The 20,412-nt window shown below is 43.9% G+C and overlaps 1 protein-coding gene across 1 annotated transcript in view; it reads left to right on the top strand.

The window, feature by feature from the left end:
- Nucleotides 1-3,489: 3,489 nt before the first annotated feature.
- CALM2 (calmodulin 2 (phosphorylase kinase, delta)) overlaps nucleotides 3,490-20,412 on the top strand; it is a 31,605-nt gene continuing 14,682 nt past the window's right edge. The window contains exons 1-2 of the mRNA XM_009880666.1: nucleotides 3,490-3,611; nucleotides 4,658-4,766. Coding sequence (XP_009878968.1) covers nucleotides 3,490-3,611; nucleotides 4,658-4,766 — 231 coding nt within the window. The remainder of the gene's footprint in view (nucleotides 3,612-4,657; nucleotides 4,767-20,412) is intronic.

Genomic DNA, 20,412 nt, shown 5'->3' with positions numbered 1-20,412 from the left:
CTGTAGAAAGACTGAGATGGTATTTTTCAAAAAAATGATCAGCTGGAAGATGGTCTGCAGGTTGTGAGCTGGTGGTGGCTTCTCAAGTTTGGATCTAATTACATAATTAGCTGATAGGCCCTTGGCCTGTTTGATTGCAGGCATTTACTGCACTATTTGAAATATGATTTCCATTGGCCACGTGATCTATCTTTTATAGAGAAGGTGTGATTTAGAAATGGATAATTCTTTCTCCTTTCAAAAGTTTTTTTTTTTAATAATTCACCATTTAATTGAAAATAACGTATCAAATCTGTGAGAATATTAATAGAAAAAAATAATAAGGTGGACATAAGCAGTAAAATTGCTTACCTTAAAAATATCAGGTAAAAGTGGAAAATGATGGAGGTTTCAGATGTCTCAGGTTAACTGCTTAGGGCAATTCCCTGACTGGTTATTTCAGTCCCACTGTATTTGCAGAAGTCTATTATATTCTGTCATCTCGCATTTTTTAATTGTTGCTTTTAAAACATATGGCCTGCTTCTTTTCCCTCTCGATTATTTTTGATTAGTTCAATTCTCTGAACTTGGTGATGTTATGTGGATATAAAATCAGGAGCAATTTAAATGGAAAATAAAAAAAATAAGGCTCATGCAAGTTATCATGAAAAAGGTGACCTGATCTGCTCTGACACAGATCTATGTTCCACTTATGCTCGGGAAAACTTTGGATACTTTATTTTCATCAAAACCTAATTTCTGTACAAATGTGTGATGCAGAAGAAACCCAACCAGCAAAAACCTCAGATGCATCCCATGGCATCTCCATGACAACATAGAGATGCACATTCTGCTGTATCCATCGTTCTGGGGAGACTAACTGCTCCTAGATTTTTTCCCACGCCGAGCTGCAAGGCAGGCCAACCAACAAGGCAGCTGGCTGCAGAGCATCTTGCTGGGATTTAAATGTGGAAACCACAGCTTGTGATTCATGCAGGGTAAACTAGAGGCAAATGGAGCAGCCTTACTGAAGAGGTGAGCCCCGCACCATGGCTGCCCTTGCTGAGGCTGCTTGGTCAAGTAAAGGAATAGGCACTGGCAGGTCTCTATCGAGTCTCAAAAGTCACATGGAGGACCTTTGCAGGGTTCTCAAAGTCTTTCTGAAAGGCTGTTAGTGCGACTCACCAGCAGAGTGAGATAAGAACGGAAGGTAATTTGGGTTAATGAGTGATCCTAAGAGGTGGGTTTTTTTTTTCCTGCACACGCAGAAGGAAAGGGAGAACGATTCTGTCCCCTCTCCTCAGTGGAGAACTCTGAACTCTGTGGCAAGAGGTTCCCTCTCCACTCCCCAGCAGTGCGCAGGAGCCAGGGTCAGCAGGCCAGCCCAGTGGCATGTGCAGCCAAGGCTTTTCCCAGATGAACGATCCATTCCTCACAGGCAAAAGATTAGACTAGGACCAAGAAAAGGAACCTGCCGCTTCTCCCCTCTGTGTGTGTGTGTGTACGCGCATGGTTATCTCCCCTTTTGCAGTCCCCATTGTTTATTGCACTGGATTTAATTGCTCTGTAAGTTTCACATTAAATCAAACAATAAATGTTGCCATGTCGTTTACTTGCTTCCCGGAGCAGTTAGGAGTGGGACCTTGGGTGGATGAGCAGTCCAGTGGGGTTGGGAGCCTGACTCTTTCGCTCAGGCCCCTCTTGTTTTTTCCCTCGGGCCCCTCTTGCGGAGGGACGGACCCCGTACAGCTGCAAATGCCATGCCAGGTCCACCTGCGGCACTGGTGCTGCAGCTCCCAGCTGCATCCTGGGGTTTGGGAAGTGTGGTATGGATGCACAGGCTGGTCCCTGCCCGTGGCAGGGGGGTTGGAACTAGATGATCTTTAAGGTCCCTTCCAAGCTAAACCACTCTACGACTCAGTGAATCCCTCCTGCCTGGCTTTCTTCCTGACCTGTCCTTTCCTCTGCTCCTTCCCACAGCGCCGGTGTGGTTTACACCGCTTCATTGAAGGCTGAGCACCTCGCCTTCGCTGCGGTGGCGGTGGCCGGGCGCACGCGTGGCCGCTCCTGCAAAGCAGCTGAAGTGCTGTAATTTCATACTCCAGCTGACAGTGCAGGAACTTGTTCATCTGCCCGTCCCCGAGCGTAGACACGGACCTGGCTGCCGCAGGCACTCTCAGCGCCGTCGGTGGAGCTGAATTAGTGTTTAGGAAATGTTCCTACTATAAACAGGGCTGTGCGTGTAACCGCCCGAGTGAAGCAAGGTTGGCCTTTTCAGAATGGTTTCTGATTTCTGGACTGGGACTGGGGAAGTCTTCTTCTGCACTCCTACACCCCTCTAAGTAAGGCACCTTAGGCAAGTTACCTTCACTCTCTGCTGCTCAGCTTTCCTTTCTGAGAAATGGAGATAATAATATTGATCTTTTTGGCAGAGCACTTTCTCTTTTTTTTTTTTTTTTTATGACACATGCTGCATAAAAGCTGATTGTTAGGTTTTGTTAGGCTATAAAAAGTCCTCGGCCTAATGGTGGGGCATGGTATGTTATCAGCCATAAAAAAAACCCTTACACTAATCTTTAGCATTTAGGGATAGACCTTTGTTCTGATTAGTTACTTATAATCTTTGGAGTGGTGTGGCTTGGGTTTTTCTGTTGTTTGGATTATACACTTCTTTTTTTTCCTGCCCTCTGTGGGTGTATATATTGTGTACATATAGTTGACTTTTGCTTCTATTAGGGCCAAAGATCACTTGGTTTAGCTCAACATACAGATGTCAGTTGGCACCAGCCACGTTACTGGCCTGCGATGCACCATTCAGCACATTTCCCTTGAAATATAAGGGAAAACAGTTTGCCAACAGACAAGAAATGGAGTAAGAAACCACTGAACCAGAAAAGACAAAAAGAAAGACTACGATCCCCAAGAAATAAACTGCCTTTCCTTCAGCATACGCTCTACGAACATTTTATGCTGACAGCCAGAACTTGTCCATACACTGCAGATAGCCTCAGATAGCCTTTTTTTTTACCATAATAAGACATAGTTCTCTGTACGTAGCCTCTAAAGAAGAAAAGAAATTCCCTTTTTTGTCCATAGGGCAATCAAAAGCTTTGCCTCCAGCCTGGACAGCATGGTGCAAGGGTGGCAGTGTTGCGGAGTGCCCAAGTTCATGGCAGATGGCATCTGGGCATGATGGAGCTCAGGAGTCTTCAGTAGGTTCCCAATTAACAGCATTTGCACTGTAGTGTCTAGCTATGCAGGTCAGGAAGATGGAGGCAGAAAAAAAGCCATCACAGATAATACTAGTTTAAAGTCAAGATAATAGCAGGAGCAGGAAAGTCAACCACCTAATAGTTCCCTGTGACCTAATAGCTCTTGTTCTGAAAAGCTATGTCTGGAAACCATAGTGGGGTGTACGAAGTGTGGGGAGCCCCAGTGCTGGGCTGGATGATACTGGAGCCTCAGCTCTCAGGAAGCAGCAGTAGCGGTGGGACAGCACTTACAACAATGATGACTGAGTTTAGGGTGTTTCTGAAAGAATTTGGTATTTCCAGCGGGCTCGGCCTGATGGTCCTGACAGATGCCAACCATTCAGGTGAAAAGAGAATAATTAACCATTCTTTGGCTTACAGGTAACTGAAACAATTGGAGCTGGGGAGGCTCCCCATAATGCTCTTCAGGAGTTTGAACTTCGCAGCAGAGTGGTTTGGCTGGGGGCTAATCTGCCCATTAAAGGCAGAGATCAGCTTGATTGCAGCAATTTCCTTGTGGGGTAGAAGAGAGACAGAAAGAGGACAGAGAGCCAAGAAGGCTCAGGTGTAGCTGGAGGAACCCCCAGCAGCATGTCCCCAAACAAAAGCCAAGGGAAGGATTTGGGGCACAGTGTTTTCAAGCAAAAGAAACTGGAAATTGCAAACAAAACTCCTGCTTCTTGCTTGGCCTTTGGTTTAAAAGCTGAAGGATCAAGGACTTCGTGCATTCATTGTTAATCAAGAGCGCTGATGTAAGGAATTACCCGAGTCCATCAGCATTCTCAGCCCAGTGGAACCAACCCAAAATAACTCTCGCCCCAAACTGATCAGGGCTGTGCAACTGATATGGGCTGAAAATAATAATGGTCTGTATACTTCTTAAGAATAAGTTCTTCTTATTTTAAAAACTTTGGAAATAAATACATGCAAGAGTTGAAGGCAGCAAAGAGTTGGATAGGCTATTATTCTCCAATCAATTCAATTTTTAAGCCTTACTTAAAAAATGCTAATTTTAAATGAGATATTCTTCTGATCATTTCTACAATCGAGGGGATGTAAATTCACATTCATAATGAATGCTCTTTTTTTCATATTTGATTGCAGTAATCCAAACGATCCTATTTAATATCAAGGACAGAGCTAGTATCTATTTTTTGATAACTACTTTGCATAGCATACTCCACACGGTTAAAATTTTTGGAGAACGGTTTTAGAAGATACATCTCTTTGGTAGGGCAGTCCTGCTGGCTGGAGCAGGCCCCTCCTGCAGACATAGTACTGGAAAGACGCAGAGCTAAAAGTCACAAATTCCAGGTTCTTTGTATTTTGTTCTAATAATCTTTTACTGCACTGTCCTAACCTCAAGCATCACCTGTTCAGACCTCAAAGTGTAAGCTGTGCTCATTTTACCTGTCTCCGCTTTTTAGCTTTCACCTTATCCTGTCATCAGAGCTGGCAGGTCTTATTCTGGTTCCCAATCTTGCTGTCCAGTTGTACTTTCTCCAGCCTGAAAACATCCTTCTTCAGCCTCCCAAGGTACGTTTGATTGGCTTCCCATCCTCAAGGTAATGAGTTTAAAACCCCACAGTCTTTGAAAAGTCAAATGAAAACTTCCATTCTCAGGGCTGTACATGTGAAAATCCTGGGAAAAGAGTTTTGGAGGGCTTTTCACCAGTGCAATTCAGTGTGATAAAAATACTTAGAACAATTTAGCTTTTGTATGGTAATTATAAGGCACCGAGAGTTAATGAGAACATGTAAGAAATGCTGTTTGTTTCTATGTGTAATATGAATAATCATCATTATCAACATCACAGAATAGGGAAGAAGACAAAAAAGTAGATATTGTAGATATGTTGGTGATAATGGGCTGCAAATATTTCAGTTGAGCAGAGTTCTAGGTCATACGCAGTTTTCTTAAGATTTATAAAAAGATCAAGAATCAGAGTTGCAGAAAAGCAGCGAAGTTGAGTGCAGTGCAAATGAGAAGCAGCGCTGTCACCTGTGACATCTTTGGGCACCCTGACCTGAAGGTTACAGCTAGCCAGGTGCCACACAGAATTACAGGGCAACTGTATACCTGCTGCCCATATCCACTGCAGTGCTTTTATTGTTTATTATTATCATTCAGATACTATGCTGCCTGCAGTTCACAGATACTGAAAGAATTTTAAGAGGGACATAGTCAGAATGGCACTGGGAGCCAAACATTTCACCTCTGATAGAGACTTGCTTGGCAGCTTCAGACAAAATATCCACTCTCCCTTCATTCTCCCTGGAAATGAGAGCTAGGATTTATGTCTGGTGGGATGTTGTGAGACTAATTTTTTTCTTGTATGCATAAACTGTTTTGAAGGTGGAAAGGTCCAAGTCTTATTTCACAACAGCCTTGCAATTATAGTACAAACGGAGCAGACCCCGTCTCTCCTCAGAAAGGGACAAACAGCTTGGAACTCGGCAAGTACTCTAGCCAGCTAGAACAAATACAATTTTGCAGTCCATTGATTTCCATTTACAATGCCAAGTTTTATTTGATTTATTTTTTTAATATCTACGTGCCACAACCCCAGCTCCCTTTTTTTTTTTTTCTTCCCTTTTTAAATGAAGTGTCACTGGCACGTGGCCCTCATTAGCCTAGAGATATTTTGGATAAGTTAAGAGAAAGGATCAGCAGGCAAACAAAATCGGGCCATTTAGGACAGTGTTGATGATGCAGCCCCTTTTCTCCTTATGTGAGAGAGTTTAGGACTTCTGAGCATATTGGACTATTATATAGCTACATGGACTATGTAGGGGGGTCTCACACATACATAGTTAGGGCCAGAGTTAAACATCTGGATCCTAGGTGTTGTTTAATGACTCTTAACAAATAACGGTAGCAAATGCATGAATGTTACTTGGGGCCAATTCTGTCCTCCGGTGTGACTCTCCCTGCACTCCCCTAGCTCAATGTTGTGCCCACCACAGTCCTGCCAGGTGTTGAGCCAGAATCCTCCTGGTGTTGAAAGGCCAGTTGCTGGGAGTGGATGCTGGCGTGGGGCCCTCTCCGCAGAGCCTGCTTTTGGGCCGTTTTACCCATCAGACATGCGCCCTCCAACTGCACCCTTCCAGTTTCCCTTTACTTGAGGTCACTGTCACCGACTGTGACCATGATGAGAGAGCGCCTGCCGCTACTGGATGAGCCGAGGAGGCTCAGGCAGGTTGGTACAGGTCCCGTTGTCTCGCCTAGAGAAAGCAAGCTATTGCTGCTGCCTCGGGCACTGGGAGAGGTGGGGTTGGCTGGGGAGGGAGGAGGAAGAGAGCCGGAGTAGCTGTTGTGGAGAGGAGCCGTGCACTGATACCCTCTAAACTGTTGGAAGAAGCAAAGTTGTTGCTCATAATAGAAAGTACACACGATACCATGGGATCGCAAAGAGAATTTGACCTATCAGTGATTAAATATGGGGAAACTTGCATTGTCATTGCTCACACCAACTGGCGCTTCAGGGTAAATGGAAGATCGGGCTGTCAGGCTGTCAGCTTCTATGAGCCCTAACGTCCCCCTGAAAGGGAGATGGCCATTTTCCCAACAATGGCCCCAGCTCTTTCGGTTACAGCCAGTCAAGTCCAATGACATCAAATATTAATCTGGCACGGAACTTGGGCTGTCCGAGTACATTTTATAAGCAACAGCATATCAAATCCTTTGGACCTGATGACAATCGCTCCTTTGTTGTCACATCATTCAGTCACTTTAACCCAGATTCTCCGTCAATTCAAAGGAAAGAAAACGGTGCTGCAGAGAACTGACTACAGCAAAAGTACTTTAAAAAAAAAAAAAATGAACAGAGGAAGGCAGGGCTGAAACTCATCATGAAAGATACCACTATAAAATCAGGAGAAGGTACGAGGAACCTTAGATGACCTCGCAGCAAGAGGCTCTGTTGCTGTTTTGCGTATGGTTTCTCTGCAGGGGCAGACCTCGACCCACCCCGACCCATGTCTTTGGGATCGCAGTAGGTTCAGAGCCTCAGGCCTGATCTGTTTGCATAACAGCATTTATATTCCTTTTGTAACAGAATTTCTGTCTGTATAACAGAATTTTCTAGCACCACAAAAGCAGATGAACTTCGGAAATCAGATTTCCCAGGCGGAGCGTGAAAAAGGAGGTCCGAGGCATCTGTCTCTTCCAGTTGTTGTCACCTGACCACAGCCCCCTCTAATCTGGCAGGCAGATGCCACCTTCAGAGGGACTCTGTGCCAGGCAGCTCCTGCCTACATTTTCTCCAGCATCCAGAACTGGCGCGATGCTTTGATCCACTTCTGATTTTGCCTATGGAATGTGCAAGGAAAAAACAACTCCTAAGACGGTTAGCAGCGGGCTGAGCATACAAGCACAGCACGTTAACGAAACCACTCCAATTAGCTGGGGAGGGGAAAAATGACAAAAATGAGAAGAATTTTGCTCTTCTCTGTACAAAACTAGAGCCAGTGACAGAAAGTTATAACTTGACCCTAAATTATTCAAAGGAAGCAAGAAAGAAAAAAACTACAGGCTAAAGCAGAATTCATCCTAATAACTTGTACCAAAAGCCAAAGCACATTAACATATGAGGATTGGAAGATTCAGAGAAATAGCTGGAAGAAAACTGCGTGCCTATAGTCTTGAAGGAAAATGTAGGAACTCACTGAATTTAGTAATACATCTGGCATACCTCAAGAAAGGGAAAGTTTCTACACTGTATTGGCACCGCTCCTGACCTTATCATGTGTGAAATAGATGGGTCAAGGAACAGGTAAGGAATAAAAAGAGACTTCTTAAATATTCAGAGGGATTCTGCCACAGAGGTTTTTTTCAGAAGGTGTTTCTGAGTGGGAGAGTAGGAGTAAGGGTTGGAAGCTCAGTGTGATCATTCTCATTTGCAGAGTCACCTATTAAATGATGCTTAGAGGCATAAGCCACCCCAGCTATGGAAAATAGTGTACTTTAGAGTATTTTCTTTAAGCGATCAGCATGCGTGCTTTTGGGTTTCTGCCCAGTCCTTAGAAACCTGATAGGAACCTTTGATATTTCCAAAGTTGGGTACAAGTATCTGAATTTAAGCTGTTTATTTTTAAGAACAATAAGTAAGCAAATAAAGAAAAAATAGACCCAAACATGATGCTTAAGGATGTGTCAGAGAACTCGTGACGTCACGTGAAAAGCTACTTCTGGGGCAATGGAGTGCAAAATCTAAACGCATTGCTAAAGCTTAAAAGTAATTACTGTCTGGAACGCTTGATAATCTTGCGTCTGTTCTACCGTGTGTTTGAACACACACAGGCACGCACAGGCCATCTTAGCTGCTGGTTCCCTTCGGGGCAGCTTCAGCTGCGAGGACAAAGGCAAAATAAGCACACGGATGGAAAGACCCTCTCAGTCCTTGGTATTTTCATTGCAGGAGTTTGCAGTATAGTAATCAGTGCAGCAGTTATTCTGCAAATGGAGAGCTCTGGTCTAGTGCTGTCAGTCTCACACCCACTGTTCGTGAACACCTACATTCCCTTCAAAAATAAAATTGTAAGAGCTCTGAATACAAATGTGCGAAAGCTTTACTATATAAAGGGCTCTTCTGGAGAAACTGTGTCAAATATGTAGCTCTTTCCAAAATGCCAGTGGCGCCCAGGATTACTCGTTCTGCAACCACCGCTTTCTGTGGCCAGCCGGTAGATGGATGAAGCTCCCATCCCGCACAGGTCTACCCCTTCTCCCAACCGCCCGCCTCCTGCCACGCTCTGCTTCCCTACTGCCTCAGCAAGAGCATTTCCCAAAGTTGGGAAAGGACTGGAAATCACATGGGTTTCCAGCTGGCAACCTCTGCGGTTGCCCTGAGTGATTCAAGCTGGTGTTAGTGGGCATTTGCACTGTTCTCAGCTTCCTGAAGAAGTGAGATGCCTTCCACTTAGGCATTACTGTAATTTAAGGGGGAAAGCAGGGTCTTTGAACAGGAATGAAGGCTTCAACACCTGATATCCCCTTTGCCAGGTAAGCCGATAGCATGAATGGGATGTTCACCCAGTCACAAGGCATTAAATATTTCTGCGCTGACTTACACCAGCTCCGAGCTATTGTCAGCAGAACCATTAGCTTCTTACATCAAGACATTAAGCCAAATCCTGGCTCCAGTGAGGTCAGTTATAAAACTCAAATTGATTTCAGCGGCAATAGAAATTAGTCTCCTAGACAGTGGTCAAGAGGCAGGAGTTAGATGGCAGTTTGCTATCGCCTAACAGTGCGAGTTTAAGTTGAATTCACTCGAGTGTCGGGACACATTGAAATTCTGTGTGTGAGTACACATACAGCACAGAGGCACGGCAGTTATGGCACTCAGAAATGTGGTGTTGGTAGCTACCGAAAGCGATTTCCAAACTTTGCTGCAAATACAGATGACTATTTTAGGAAGTGAGGGACACGGACATCCTGGCTCCCAGCTGTGTATGACTGACAGTGTCTCGTCTACCTCCTATTGCTTAGCACTAATACTCTGCTCATTTAATTACTCAACCAGACAGAAGTATTAAAGAGTGTTTCAGAATTCTTTATTACAATATATGCTTCCCAGTAATTACCTCGCTCATTCTCTCCTAGTAGTGGGGGGAAAAAAAACCCTCCTGCGGGTATTTCCTGCCTGTAAGACTACACACCTCTTAGAAATGGATTATGTTCTTTAGCTTTTTCTTGTTTCCAGTTGCATTTAGATGGGTCTCAAGAAGATGCGCAAATCTCTGTGAGTGCTCTTCAATGTACAGTTACATTTTCCCCTTGCTTTTAAGGAAATGTACACAGACTATATTTTTTTTATTTCCTATTTGCTTTTTATTTCTCTGTAATTTCCTGTTGTGACCACTTTTTAAACACGTTATTTTCAGACTCCCTCCATTCTGCACACATATGAAATAAATTACATTTTGTTCTATCCTGGACCTAAATTTTACATTCATCGTTAATTTGAACTGTTTCCTCTTAGATCGCATAAGAAAATCCACAATTCAGAGACATGTCTGCTCTCCTGTGGTAATTCAAGTCTTAGATTTATTGTAATCGCTAAGAGTAAATACTGTATCCATTTTTAGAGAATGATCCAATCTGCTTGTATTTCCTGATCTTTCTTCTCATTCCTTTGTTATGATATGCTTTCTGCCTCTTAATTGTTTCCATATGCAATGGCCTCAGTCAAAGCGGCTGCAATGAATAACGTCCATTTCAAAATGTCAGCATTTTGGTCACAGCAGATAACCACGAGCTGGTTACTCCCTGCATACAGTAGCACTCCTTAAGGACAAGTAATAAGTTCTGCAGTCTTGTTAAGTGAAAAACAGTAAAGACCAAACATCGCAGAGAAAAGGCAGCTTAGTAAATGTGATTTCTGCCCTTTTAGCCCATAATCTTGATCCCATTTTTTATTTCTGCACAGCCATAAAATTTTACTTTCCTTTCCGTATAGCTGAATAGTATTAGGAACTAACTTAGCTTCTCTCCCGTGGACTGTGTTTAAAATGTCTTTTGTCAAATAACTTGGGGGGTCCCTTTTATGTTTTCAGTACTGAGGCTGCTTTATTGAAGTATAAATCCGGGCCCCTTCATCAAGGCAGAAAGCTCTGCTGGTTCTGCTGCATTTCCACGGCTCGGTACAGGGCTGGATGCACTTAACTGAGAGGTGTGAAGGAGCATCCTGGAAGAGATGGAAGCTAAATATATTCTGCTACAAGATTTCTTCCATTCCTCTCTCCACCCCCAGATCCCAGAGACTACAATGGCTTATGCAGGGCTTTACGTACGCAGCTAATGGTGGAGGGAGGAGAATTCCCACGGATAAAGAGCTTTAGCCCAGTACCAGCACAGCACACAGCCTGAAACGGTGCTGGGGTGGGTTTTGAAGGAAAGTGCTCCCATCATCACTTCCAAAGAGAGATCCTACACAATTATTTTTAGAAAAGGATCCCTGGCTATAAGGAGGTCCTTCCCTATGGCTTCGATATAGGCACCTGGACAAGCCGGAGAGGGGATGGGATTTCATCCAGACCCCCGCACGTGCCCCCTTAGCACTTCCTTTTCCTTAGCTCTAAGGGGCTTCCCAACTTGGGGAGTTTATTTTCTTTCAAGCCACCCTTTGACACCCAGCTATCTGTATGCACCACACAACCTGCAAGTCTTACGTGCCGTGGCTAGTCCTCCTGAGGCCAGTGCCTCATGACGTGCTTCTGATCTTCTACCAGAGCATTGCCTCCTTTGTGTTCAAGGAGCCCAACTCCATCAAAGCACAAAAGAGCAAGCAAGAGTTTCCTCTCATTTGCCCCTGATTTTATGCTTATGTAATTCCACTAATTTCATTTGCATGAGAACAGAAACAGATCCCTAGTCTCTTGGTAGAAATTATTTTACAGGGCTGTGATCCAAACCAGAAGACCGGGCAGGAGTCTGCTTCACAGGCACAAACCACCACAACTGAAGTGACGTGTAGAGTGGTTATTCTGGTCCCCCTGTCCATTTTTATGCACGTCAATGTACGTTGCGTGTAGCAGGATGGGGGCAGGGGAGAACAACAGCTGAGCAGCCCTCCCTCTTCCACACGTGAAAGTTGTCTAGCTCACTGGTTTTACCTCTAGGTACACAAAAGGAAATGAAACCATTAGGAGGGATACCTCAGAGCTGTAAACTCCGAGGGGAAGAAATTACTATTGGTTTGACAGGTTTGTAAGTGAATTACTTATTTATGTAGCTCAATAGATTTAATATTAATCACAGATGAAAGACACGAGTTGAACGCGCTTTGCAAACACGTGTGTCGCCTTCTCATTTACTCGAGAATGGCTCGAGTTAAAATTGCTCCTGGTACGGCCACAGATAATCAAGGCGGGAGAGCTGAAATGAGGAACAAATGAAAGCAAACCAAATTGCTTTTAAAAATTTCAAATGAGTGTGCTGTTGGAAGTGCTGTAAAAGATAACACAAAAGAGACAGCTAAAAATCGTGGCCCGAGCTAATTTTTTTGCAAGCAATCATAAATTTTAACTTCAGCAGCTTTGTGCTCGTCGGGGGGCACTGGAAGAGTGCAAAAAAGTTGACCTCATCATCATGTGAAGTTTCCTATTCCTGTCCCGAGTTGTCATTGGTAAAAGCAGGCAGCAAGAATTCCAGTTGTAAACAGTGATGTGCTGCCAATGTTTCAGCAAGGGTAGCCCACATTTTTTCCTCTCTGCAGCTGTAACGCAGCTTGTGTGTAAGGGGCTCAGTAGCTGCAGAGGAGAAGGCTGCAGACCAGTCCTCCCTTCCTTTGCTTCCCCGGCGAAACATAAACACCCTTACTTAGGTATAACTAAAGGCGGAGATGCCGTAATTTAGCAAATGGACTTTGAGAGTCATAGGGTCTTGTTACTGTGCAACTGCTCACAGAAATAGGAGCAAGAAGCCCTTATCCTCTCTTGCACCCACTCCAGCCGCACACCAGAAAGACACGTCTGCAGGTCTTGCACCTTCCCGACTCGTTCTCTGAGCACGTGGCCCTTGTTCAAATCACCCTCCCGGGAGAGAGGCAAGACACTGGCTTTTCGGGTGGCTGACCAAGGACCATATGGGTGGCATTGCAGCCCTTCCGGTGAGAAAATATTCCTGAAACGTGGGGTGAAATTCAGCTCACCCCGACCGCTGTGGGTGAGACACTGGTGTGGAGCTGTAGGACCTGATGCAGCAGAACGATTAGTTCCTTTCCAACACGGCTGCCAAAGGTGGCAGGAGCGTGCTTCAGCATGCAGCTCCCACTCTTACTTGCGGGATGGCTCCCTCAAATTTAGTTTTAAAAGCACAGGGGTTAGTGACTAGCTGTGTCACTAATTGCCTGACAGTTTTCTGTGGTGCAATTAAAAACTTCTCCAGAACGTATAACAGGAGTCAACTGAATTTTGAAAACATCATGCAAGCAATGTACAACAGGTTGAAAAATACGCTTGGTATCTGCTATCCCATGACTGAAACAGCCAAAGAGAAAAAGCTCTGGTTAAAGGAAATCAGAAAAAATAAGAGCTTTGGAGTCAATTTCAGGGATAGTAACCTCCCTTTGAAATAAGTCTCTGCAGTTGTCATCTTGGAGAACTTTTAAATGTTTGTATTTTTTTCCTGCTTTATATCATTAAAAGTATCCTACTCTTTTTTTTTTTTTTTTTTTCCCAGGCCTAGTCAATATTGTCATTTACGTAACCAAAGGATCTCTTCTAAACAATTGGGAAAAAAAGTGCTTGTAAAACTGTGCAAATACCTATTTCCAAAAATAACTAAAACTGCTGTGGTTTCAGGGACACAAATGATGCATTTTGAAATAGGACTAAATGTTTATTTACATGGGAGAGCATGCTAGCTCTGGCCTACTGAGACAATAATGGGCATTAAACCCTTACAGCTTACAGCCCACTGAATAAAAAGTAGATTATATTTTAAAGAGATCTGTGGTTTAGTGATCTACTACAGTTTTTAAGCAAAACAACTCACTTTGATACTTAGCAAAAGAATAAATGTTTTGGTAACGATTTATTTCTTTTGATTTTAGAACTCTTTTAGGACTTACTGTCTTGGTTTGAGGTTTTAATGAGAGGACACGATAAATTAAAGCAAGGGCAAAGGTGGATGTTTATTGTGCGCCATAGAAAAGTGTCAGTCTAAAGGCGGATTGTCAGCTCCTTCACTCCGTCTTCTCTGTGTGGCTCAGTGGATGTGATGAGGCTTTAGTATGGTTTTATCCACCCAGTGGTGGATTTCCCCCAAGGCAAAGGATGTCCACAGAGGTAAGAAAGCTGCGCCATGCCCGCACCTACCTCCATCACCCGGCGAAGGTGACGGCGCAAGCGGTTAGCGGCAAAGAGATGCGGCCTGAGCAGAACAGGGTTGTGATACTTGACTGCTCGAGCAGCTAGCACTAATTTGAGCAGCCCAAAGGTCACGACTATTTATGCAGATAAAAGGTCAATGGCAAGCTGGCATGTAGCTGCAGGCTATCTTGGTCCGCGCTTCACCCGGAGCACTGATACGGACTTCTGATTCACAGTTTGTCTTTCTGCATGAACTTTCTGGCCAAGCTTTGGCTGAAATAAAACATGTTGGGGAAAAAAAAAATCCCTGCCATGGGAGTTGACACAGTTAGGAGCCAGATGCAATTTTTGTGGCTCAGGCTCATCTGTAGCTAAATCAAACCTTTGAATCATTATTCTGAACTGTTTGCTCAGTATTTAGTCAGCCCTTATGTGGATAAAGTCCTCTGAAAGCGTGCCCGAGTACAGATAGAGGAAAAAGTGAATAAGATGCTCGGGACATGACCCGCTGAAAGAAAGCCCGCGAAACACCTACTGACTTCAACAAAGGTGGGGTTCTTCAACTGTCAGTATGGGGACAAAAATCACTTTAAACGTGCAGGACCGTAGAGCACAAGACTAAATGACATGGTTTGAATTTCCAGAGCAGTTTCAGTTTAGGTGAAACAATGTCTATTTGGGTGAAAAAGGGAAGTAGATATACTACATTTAGTCTAGTCAGATTCTATACTTTATTTGAAATTTTATAGTCGATAAGTGCTTCATCCTTTGCTGTCATTAGAAAATGAAAACGTATTTTAACCTTCAGTTCCAGCAGCTGTCTGTCTACCTTCACCAATTTTAAACAAAATCCTTTTGCCTTCTGTTGCAAATCAGTCCCGTATGCCTTGGTCCCCAATAAGAAGTGTGCAAAATGTTTTGTGACATTTCATTTCCCCAACAAAAGGTAATGGGAAAGCATCGTTACATTGATTTGTTTTTCATCACAGAGGTATTTGGCACTATGCCCTAATTAAGGTTGCAGCAATAAATCTATTATAAGCACTGCTTTGCCTCCCCCAGTAATTTTTTAATAGGAGTTAGCTATTTTTCTGTTATTTTTGTTGGCTAATGAAGAAAAAATATGTTAGGATGAAAAACTCCCATGTAGAAAGCCACCAAAGCCTTCAAACCTGGAAAAGCATTTTTTTCCTCTAGCCATCTCTTCCCATCAAAACGGAGAATTACCAAGTTCTTCTTTGACCACCGTCTTCCTAGATCTCCACACCGGGGGAAGTCTAAACAGTGGCTTTAGCATCGTTTGCTCGGATGCATCTTGTCAAATTTATTAATTCCATCATACTCCTCCTTCACTCCATATTTCATGGGCTTGGCTTTGGGCAAGCTGAAACCACCCCATAACAAAAGTGTAGGCTGGCTGGTGAGTAAGCACATTTTGTATGTTTTCCCACTGAAAATGGCAAATTCTAGCCACTGCACATTTGCAAGTACTTTTCAGTCATATTCATCAAACTGAAGAGAACCTCTGTTCAAGACCAAGATTCATTATCGTGTCTGCAGACGTGCAGCATGCAATTCAAACGGCTTGCGACTCACGCGGTGCAGCTGTAAGCGCTGCGACGGTAACAACCGTGCGGCAGTTCCCAAGGATGAAGGCGACTGGCGCACGTGTGGAAGTGCAAGTGACTCTTGAAGACTTTCTCTTTCTCTTACAGCTCAACAAAGGAAAGAAGAAGAAGCCTTTGCAACATCTGAAGACATTGGAATACACTCTGCAATTTCCTGGACTCTATGCTACCTCTTGTAAATGTTATTATTTTCAGCCCTTGGAAAACAGGGCTGTACTATAGATGACAACTGTGGCATTTCTGCTATCTTGGAGCAAATATTTTTTTATGCTTTCCCTCCTATTAAAATACTTCAGAAAATGAAGCACAGAAAAAGCAAGATCTTGCTCATAATCAGTGTTGAGGGCCATCTATTCTTGTACTTCAAGAACATAGTTTAGAAAGGGGATCTGCTACTGCCTCTGCCCAGACAGCTTTCTCATCTTCCAGAATGATACGCTGGTGAGATGAAGACCTAGGGCTATATTTTCCTCGTAGCAGCCCAGAAAATACTGCAGGTTTACGGACAATGTTCCACAAGAAATCCTCACAAAATGGAAGCAGTTGTTCATCTCTTAAAAAAAAAAAAAAAAACCTCACAAAGAAAATGTTGTGAGTCCCACTGGCTTTCTAATCTTAATCCTAATCTAGAGCCTGTGATTAGATCGCCAGCCTCTCTGCTTTATGTGAGTTTCTTCCCTCTTGTTTCATTTTCGTGAGCAGTCACAATGTAGTGAAAGACTCAGCTCTAGGTCACCCGAATCAGCTTTACAACATCCTCGGGTAGGGGAGCCGTGTAATCCCCACAGTGGAGCTCTGTATCCTCTAACTGCAAACCTGCGTGGCTTCTTGAGGGGGTCTGACGGTTCACGTTAAGGACCACGCTGCCAGAGCTGCCTTGCTAGCCATACCTGACTTACTGAAATGCTACTTTGGATACACCTGCATCGCCTTCAGCATTGACACAGCGAAACCCAAGCGATGGGAGGAATCCCCTGTCCTATTCCATACGGGAAGGAGTGCCATCCCAGTGGCTTGCAGGCACTATGCAGTTCAGGTGTGACTGCTCCACGGATTAGGCACAAAGGACAGGGAAAGGCTTTCCAAATGTGTAAGGAAAAAGCACAGCTATTCCCACAACTGTGTTTATGTTAGAGGTGGTGTCTTCCATGCAACACAGTCAACAAACCTCTATTTTTTCCTAACCGCTGCTGCCATCCAGGTGAGGCCAAGGTAGCTGGATAAGCAGTCACCCCAGTTCCTCCCAATTCTCAACATTCTGGGTTGTTGGATCAATAGATGCTCTCAGGATACCAGAAATAGAGATGTCTTGTTTAACACCTTAAAATTTTGCACACGGCAAATTTTTTCCTTGCTGGGGGCTGAATAGGCCTTCCAACTACATCTGAGTGGCTAAATATTGATTTACACCCTAGTTTTATCCCCATGGCATTGGCTGCGTGATTTAAAGTTGGAACTGGGGATGGCGGCCTTCCTCAGCGTGGCAAGTCCTCTAATACAGACAACACTGAAAAAAATCAGACCCGTTGTGCAAAATCAGGCATGAGCTATTTTCCTTCTGGATGTAGCAGTTAGTTAAATGCTAAGTTTTAGCACTCGCTATAAGTAGAGAACTTTTTTCTGCTTACCTGAGAAATTAACTTAAAAAAATCGCAATTAATTTCTAATTAGGTTGTTCAAATTATTACTATAATCCACACAGAAATGACATAGCAAAACTTGAGGAGTCAGCTGTAGCGTTTTATACCATCCCACAGCACTCTGTATACATCAGTCTGCATGATTCAAAAAAGAATTTGTAAAACGACAGAATAAATGGAATTTATACCATATTAAATATACCACATAAAGTAAGTGTGAAAATTGCTGGCACATACAGCTCATCTAACCTTGTACCTCAAATTGCTTTTCTAGTTTTTTCCCCCAATCCTGAAACTGGACTTTTATAAGACTATATTTCTGCGTGGGGGAAAAGAAAAAAAGCACAGCTCACAAACATTGACAAATCTATTAAATTACATACCAGAGAGAGAAATTATCACGTTGAGAAGACCAAGTCGGTAGAGCTATACTGGACCATTGCGACAGAGGAATTACAGTCAATTCCCATTACTGCTCTGTCAGAGGTGTCAGAGTCGTAGCCCGCAGCTGCAGCCAGTCATTTGATGTATTCCCCTGCCTCTCATGGCACATGCAGGCTGCAGAGTGTCAGCTAGGCTGCTGGAAAGCAATTCTGCTTCCCTAGGCTACCGAGAGAGGACTCTGGCCTCAATATACCTGAGAAGCTGCTGATTTACCTACCTGAGACTGCTGACAACCTGTTTGTGAGAGGGATGAATTCCCCCCTCTCCCATTAATTTCACCGGGGTGTTCGCTTTAATGCCTGGTAATGCCGCTGTAAGTGTTGGTGTAATTTCACTGGTAGTGTAATTGCAAGTTAACTTCGTGGCTGATCTCTTCAACAGATGGAAGCAGGGTGGGGGTGGTGATGAAACCCACAGGAAATGGGTGCTGCTGGAGGAAAATGCAGATGGAAAAAAGGAGCCACATAAGAACAGAGAAAGGGGAGAGAAAGAGATCAAGGAACCAGGGGGCATAGGAAACACATGGTAGAGAGAGGATGCTCTGAATGACGGCCTCTTCCACCTTTAGAGAAGACGGAATGTAGCTAAAAAGCGTATGAAGAATTTAATAAATTACAGATACCCAATACTTCAATGGGCACATACAGAAATAAACGGTATAGCGGTCAGGTTCTCCGGGACCTGAAATTCTTGCATTCAAGTCCTTGCTCCATGGCAGACCCTTAGGCCATAATTAAAGAGCCTACACTTTATTTACTCTGTGGGCCTCATGCTTCCTACAGCCTCCGTGCTCCTGAGGCTGCCAGTAGCAAACTCCAGGAACAGGACTCAGGCAGAACATGCTGTCTTGGTACAGCCCTTCCACATACTTTTCATCCCATCTCTTGACACCTGCTTCACAGACAGGTTTATACACCTCATCTCAGTCGATTCCTTGAGCCTTGGCACCTGAGTAACCTGTCTGTGAAGCTGAGTGTCACAATGTTTTGCCTCTCCGAGGTACTGTGAGGATAAAGGACAGACGCCACGGAAAGGGTGAGGTAAATCAGGCCCAGCAGCACACACACGTGGGCGTTTCGTTGCCAGGACCCAAGCTCACACAAAGATGGTTTTGCTCCAGACAGATGCAACAGCACTCTGCTCTGCTCCAGATTTGAGGGTGTGACATACATGCACCCTGAGCGGTGCTATGCCGCTTTTATCCCAAATCTAGAGCAGTTGATGAATTCTTTGGTCAAGAACTTGTCTGCAGTGATTCATGCCTCTGGGGTTGTAAAGAATTTGGGAACATCAGAGCAATCCTTAAAACTGAACCAAAGCAGGCATGAGGAGGAGTAAAACTGCTTGAAGCCATCTTGATGCCTCGTCTATCTGCATCGAGCATAGCCTGACCATAGGTGGGGATTTCACATCACAGAGGTATGAGGAGGCGTGCAGAGCAATAACCTCGGCATTTATTGCTTTCCCTGAAAAGTACTTTATTCATCTAGCTGTATATTACACGTTAAAAATGTTATCATAGTTTGAAAAGACAATAGTTTAGATATGCTTTATTTGGGGACTATAAATACATCCAAGTGGAAAGGAGGCCCGAAAAGCTAATATATCACAGAATAGTAACTTCACATTTCAAGGCTGAAGGCCACATATAAGTATATGGTGGTGTTTTCTGTATTGCTTGTGATCACAAGGTGAGGTAGAGAGGTCGAGAGGCACTGGGTTTGATGAAGGGGTCTCTGACTACTTTAAGAAACCAGGCCATGTTCTGTTTTTTTCCCCTTTGTTCCTGAATTCGGGGGACACACGATTACCTCCGAAAAGAGAGCTAGCCTGAGAATTTCAATTAATATGCTTCAGGAAAAACTCAGAATTTTTGTGAAGTTTGTTCATGCCAGTCCCTTCCCAAGCACATCGTATTTATATGGCCTAAAAACCAAAACAACTGCAAAGAGCAGAGATGAGTGAAACCCCTTTAGTGTGTAAAGTGAGAGCCATTGCTCTGGTTTGAGTAATGACTGCAATGAGTAGATAGGTATAAAATACCATCCATTTATGAGTACCGTATCAGTATCAACTAAGTAATGGAAGTAGATAATTTCGATTGCAATGCGACCGGCAACTTGTTTTCAAACTTAGGTCAGAAAGAGTTGGGCCCCCAAAGTTTAGTTAATGCATTTACGGCCCCAAAATAAGCCTTGTGGTTTTCAGAGGTGACAGGTAAGGCCTTCCACCCAACTCAGCCAGCACTGCAGCTATTTGTTGAATTATCAGTTCACTTTAAGTAAACCACATGCCTTTTGAAAATACATGCGTGAGTTTTAAAATTTTGCCTGCAGTAAGTTGCCCAAATACATCTTGGAGAAATCCCTGGCAAGACTCGAGATTTTAGCTAAGAATTGCCAGCCATCTGTCTTGTCCGAGACTGGGCCATACGTGGTCGGCCCGTAACGTGGGGGGGAAATCTGCTTTTTCAAACAACGCTACCGGCCACGAACCCCCTCTGGCTTTGCAGAGCGAGGTGGGATTTTTTTTTTTTTTTTTTTTTTTTCCCCCCTGGACTGTGCCGGATGCGGAGGGAGACTCGTTGAGTTAACCCCGTGGGTGAGGCCTTTCCGGAGCGCAGCGAGATTAAGGCTGAGAAATGTTCTGGCT

The sequence above is a fragment of the Charadrius vociferus genome, unplaced genomic scaffold, assembly GCF_000708025.1.
Source record: "Charadrius vociferus isolate BGI_N301 unplaced genomic scaffold, ASM70802v2 scaffold192, whole genome shotgun sequence".
In the NCBI taxonomy this organism is placed as follows: domain Eukaryota; kingdom Metazoa; phylum Chordata; class Aves; order Charadriiformes; family Charadriidae; genus Charadrius; species Charadrius vociferus.
The sequence above is the reverse complement of the archived record's forward strand: the minus strand, read 5'-3'. Positions and strand labels throughout refer to the sequence as shown.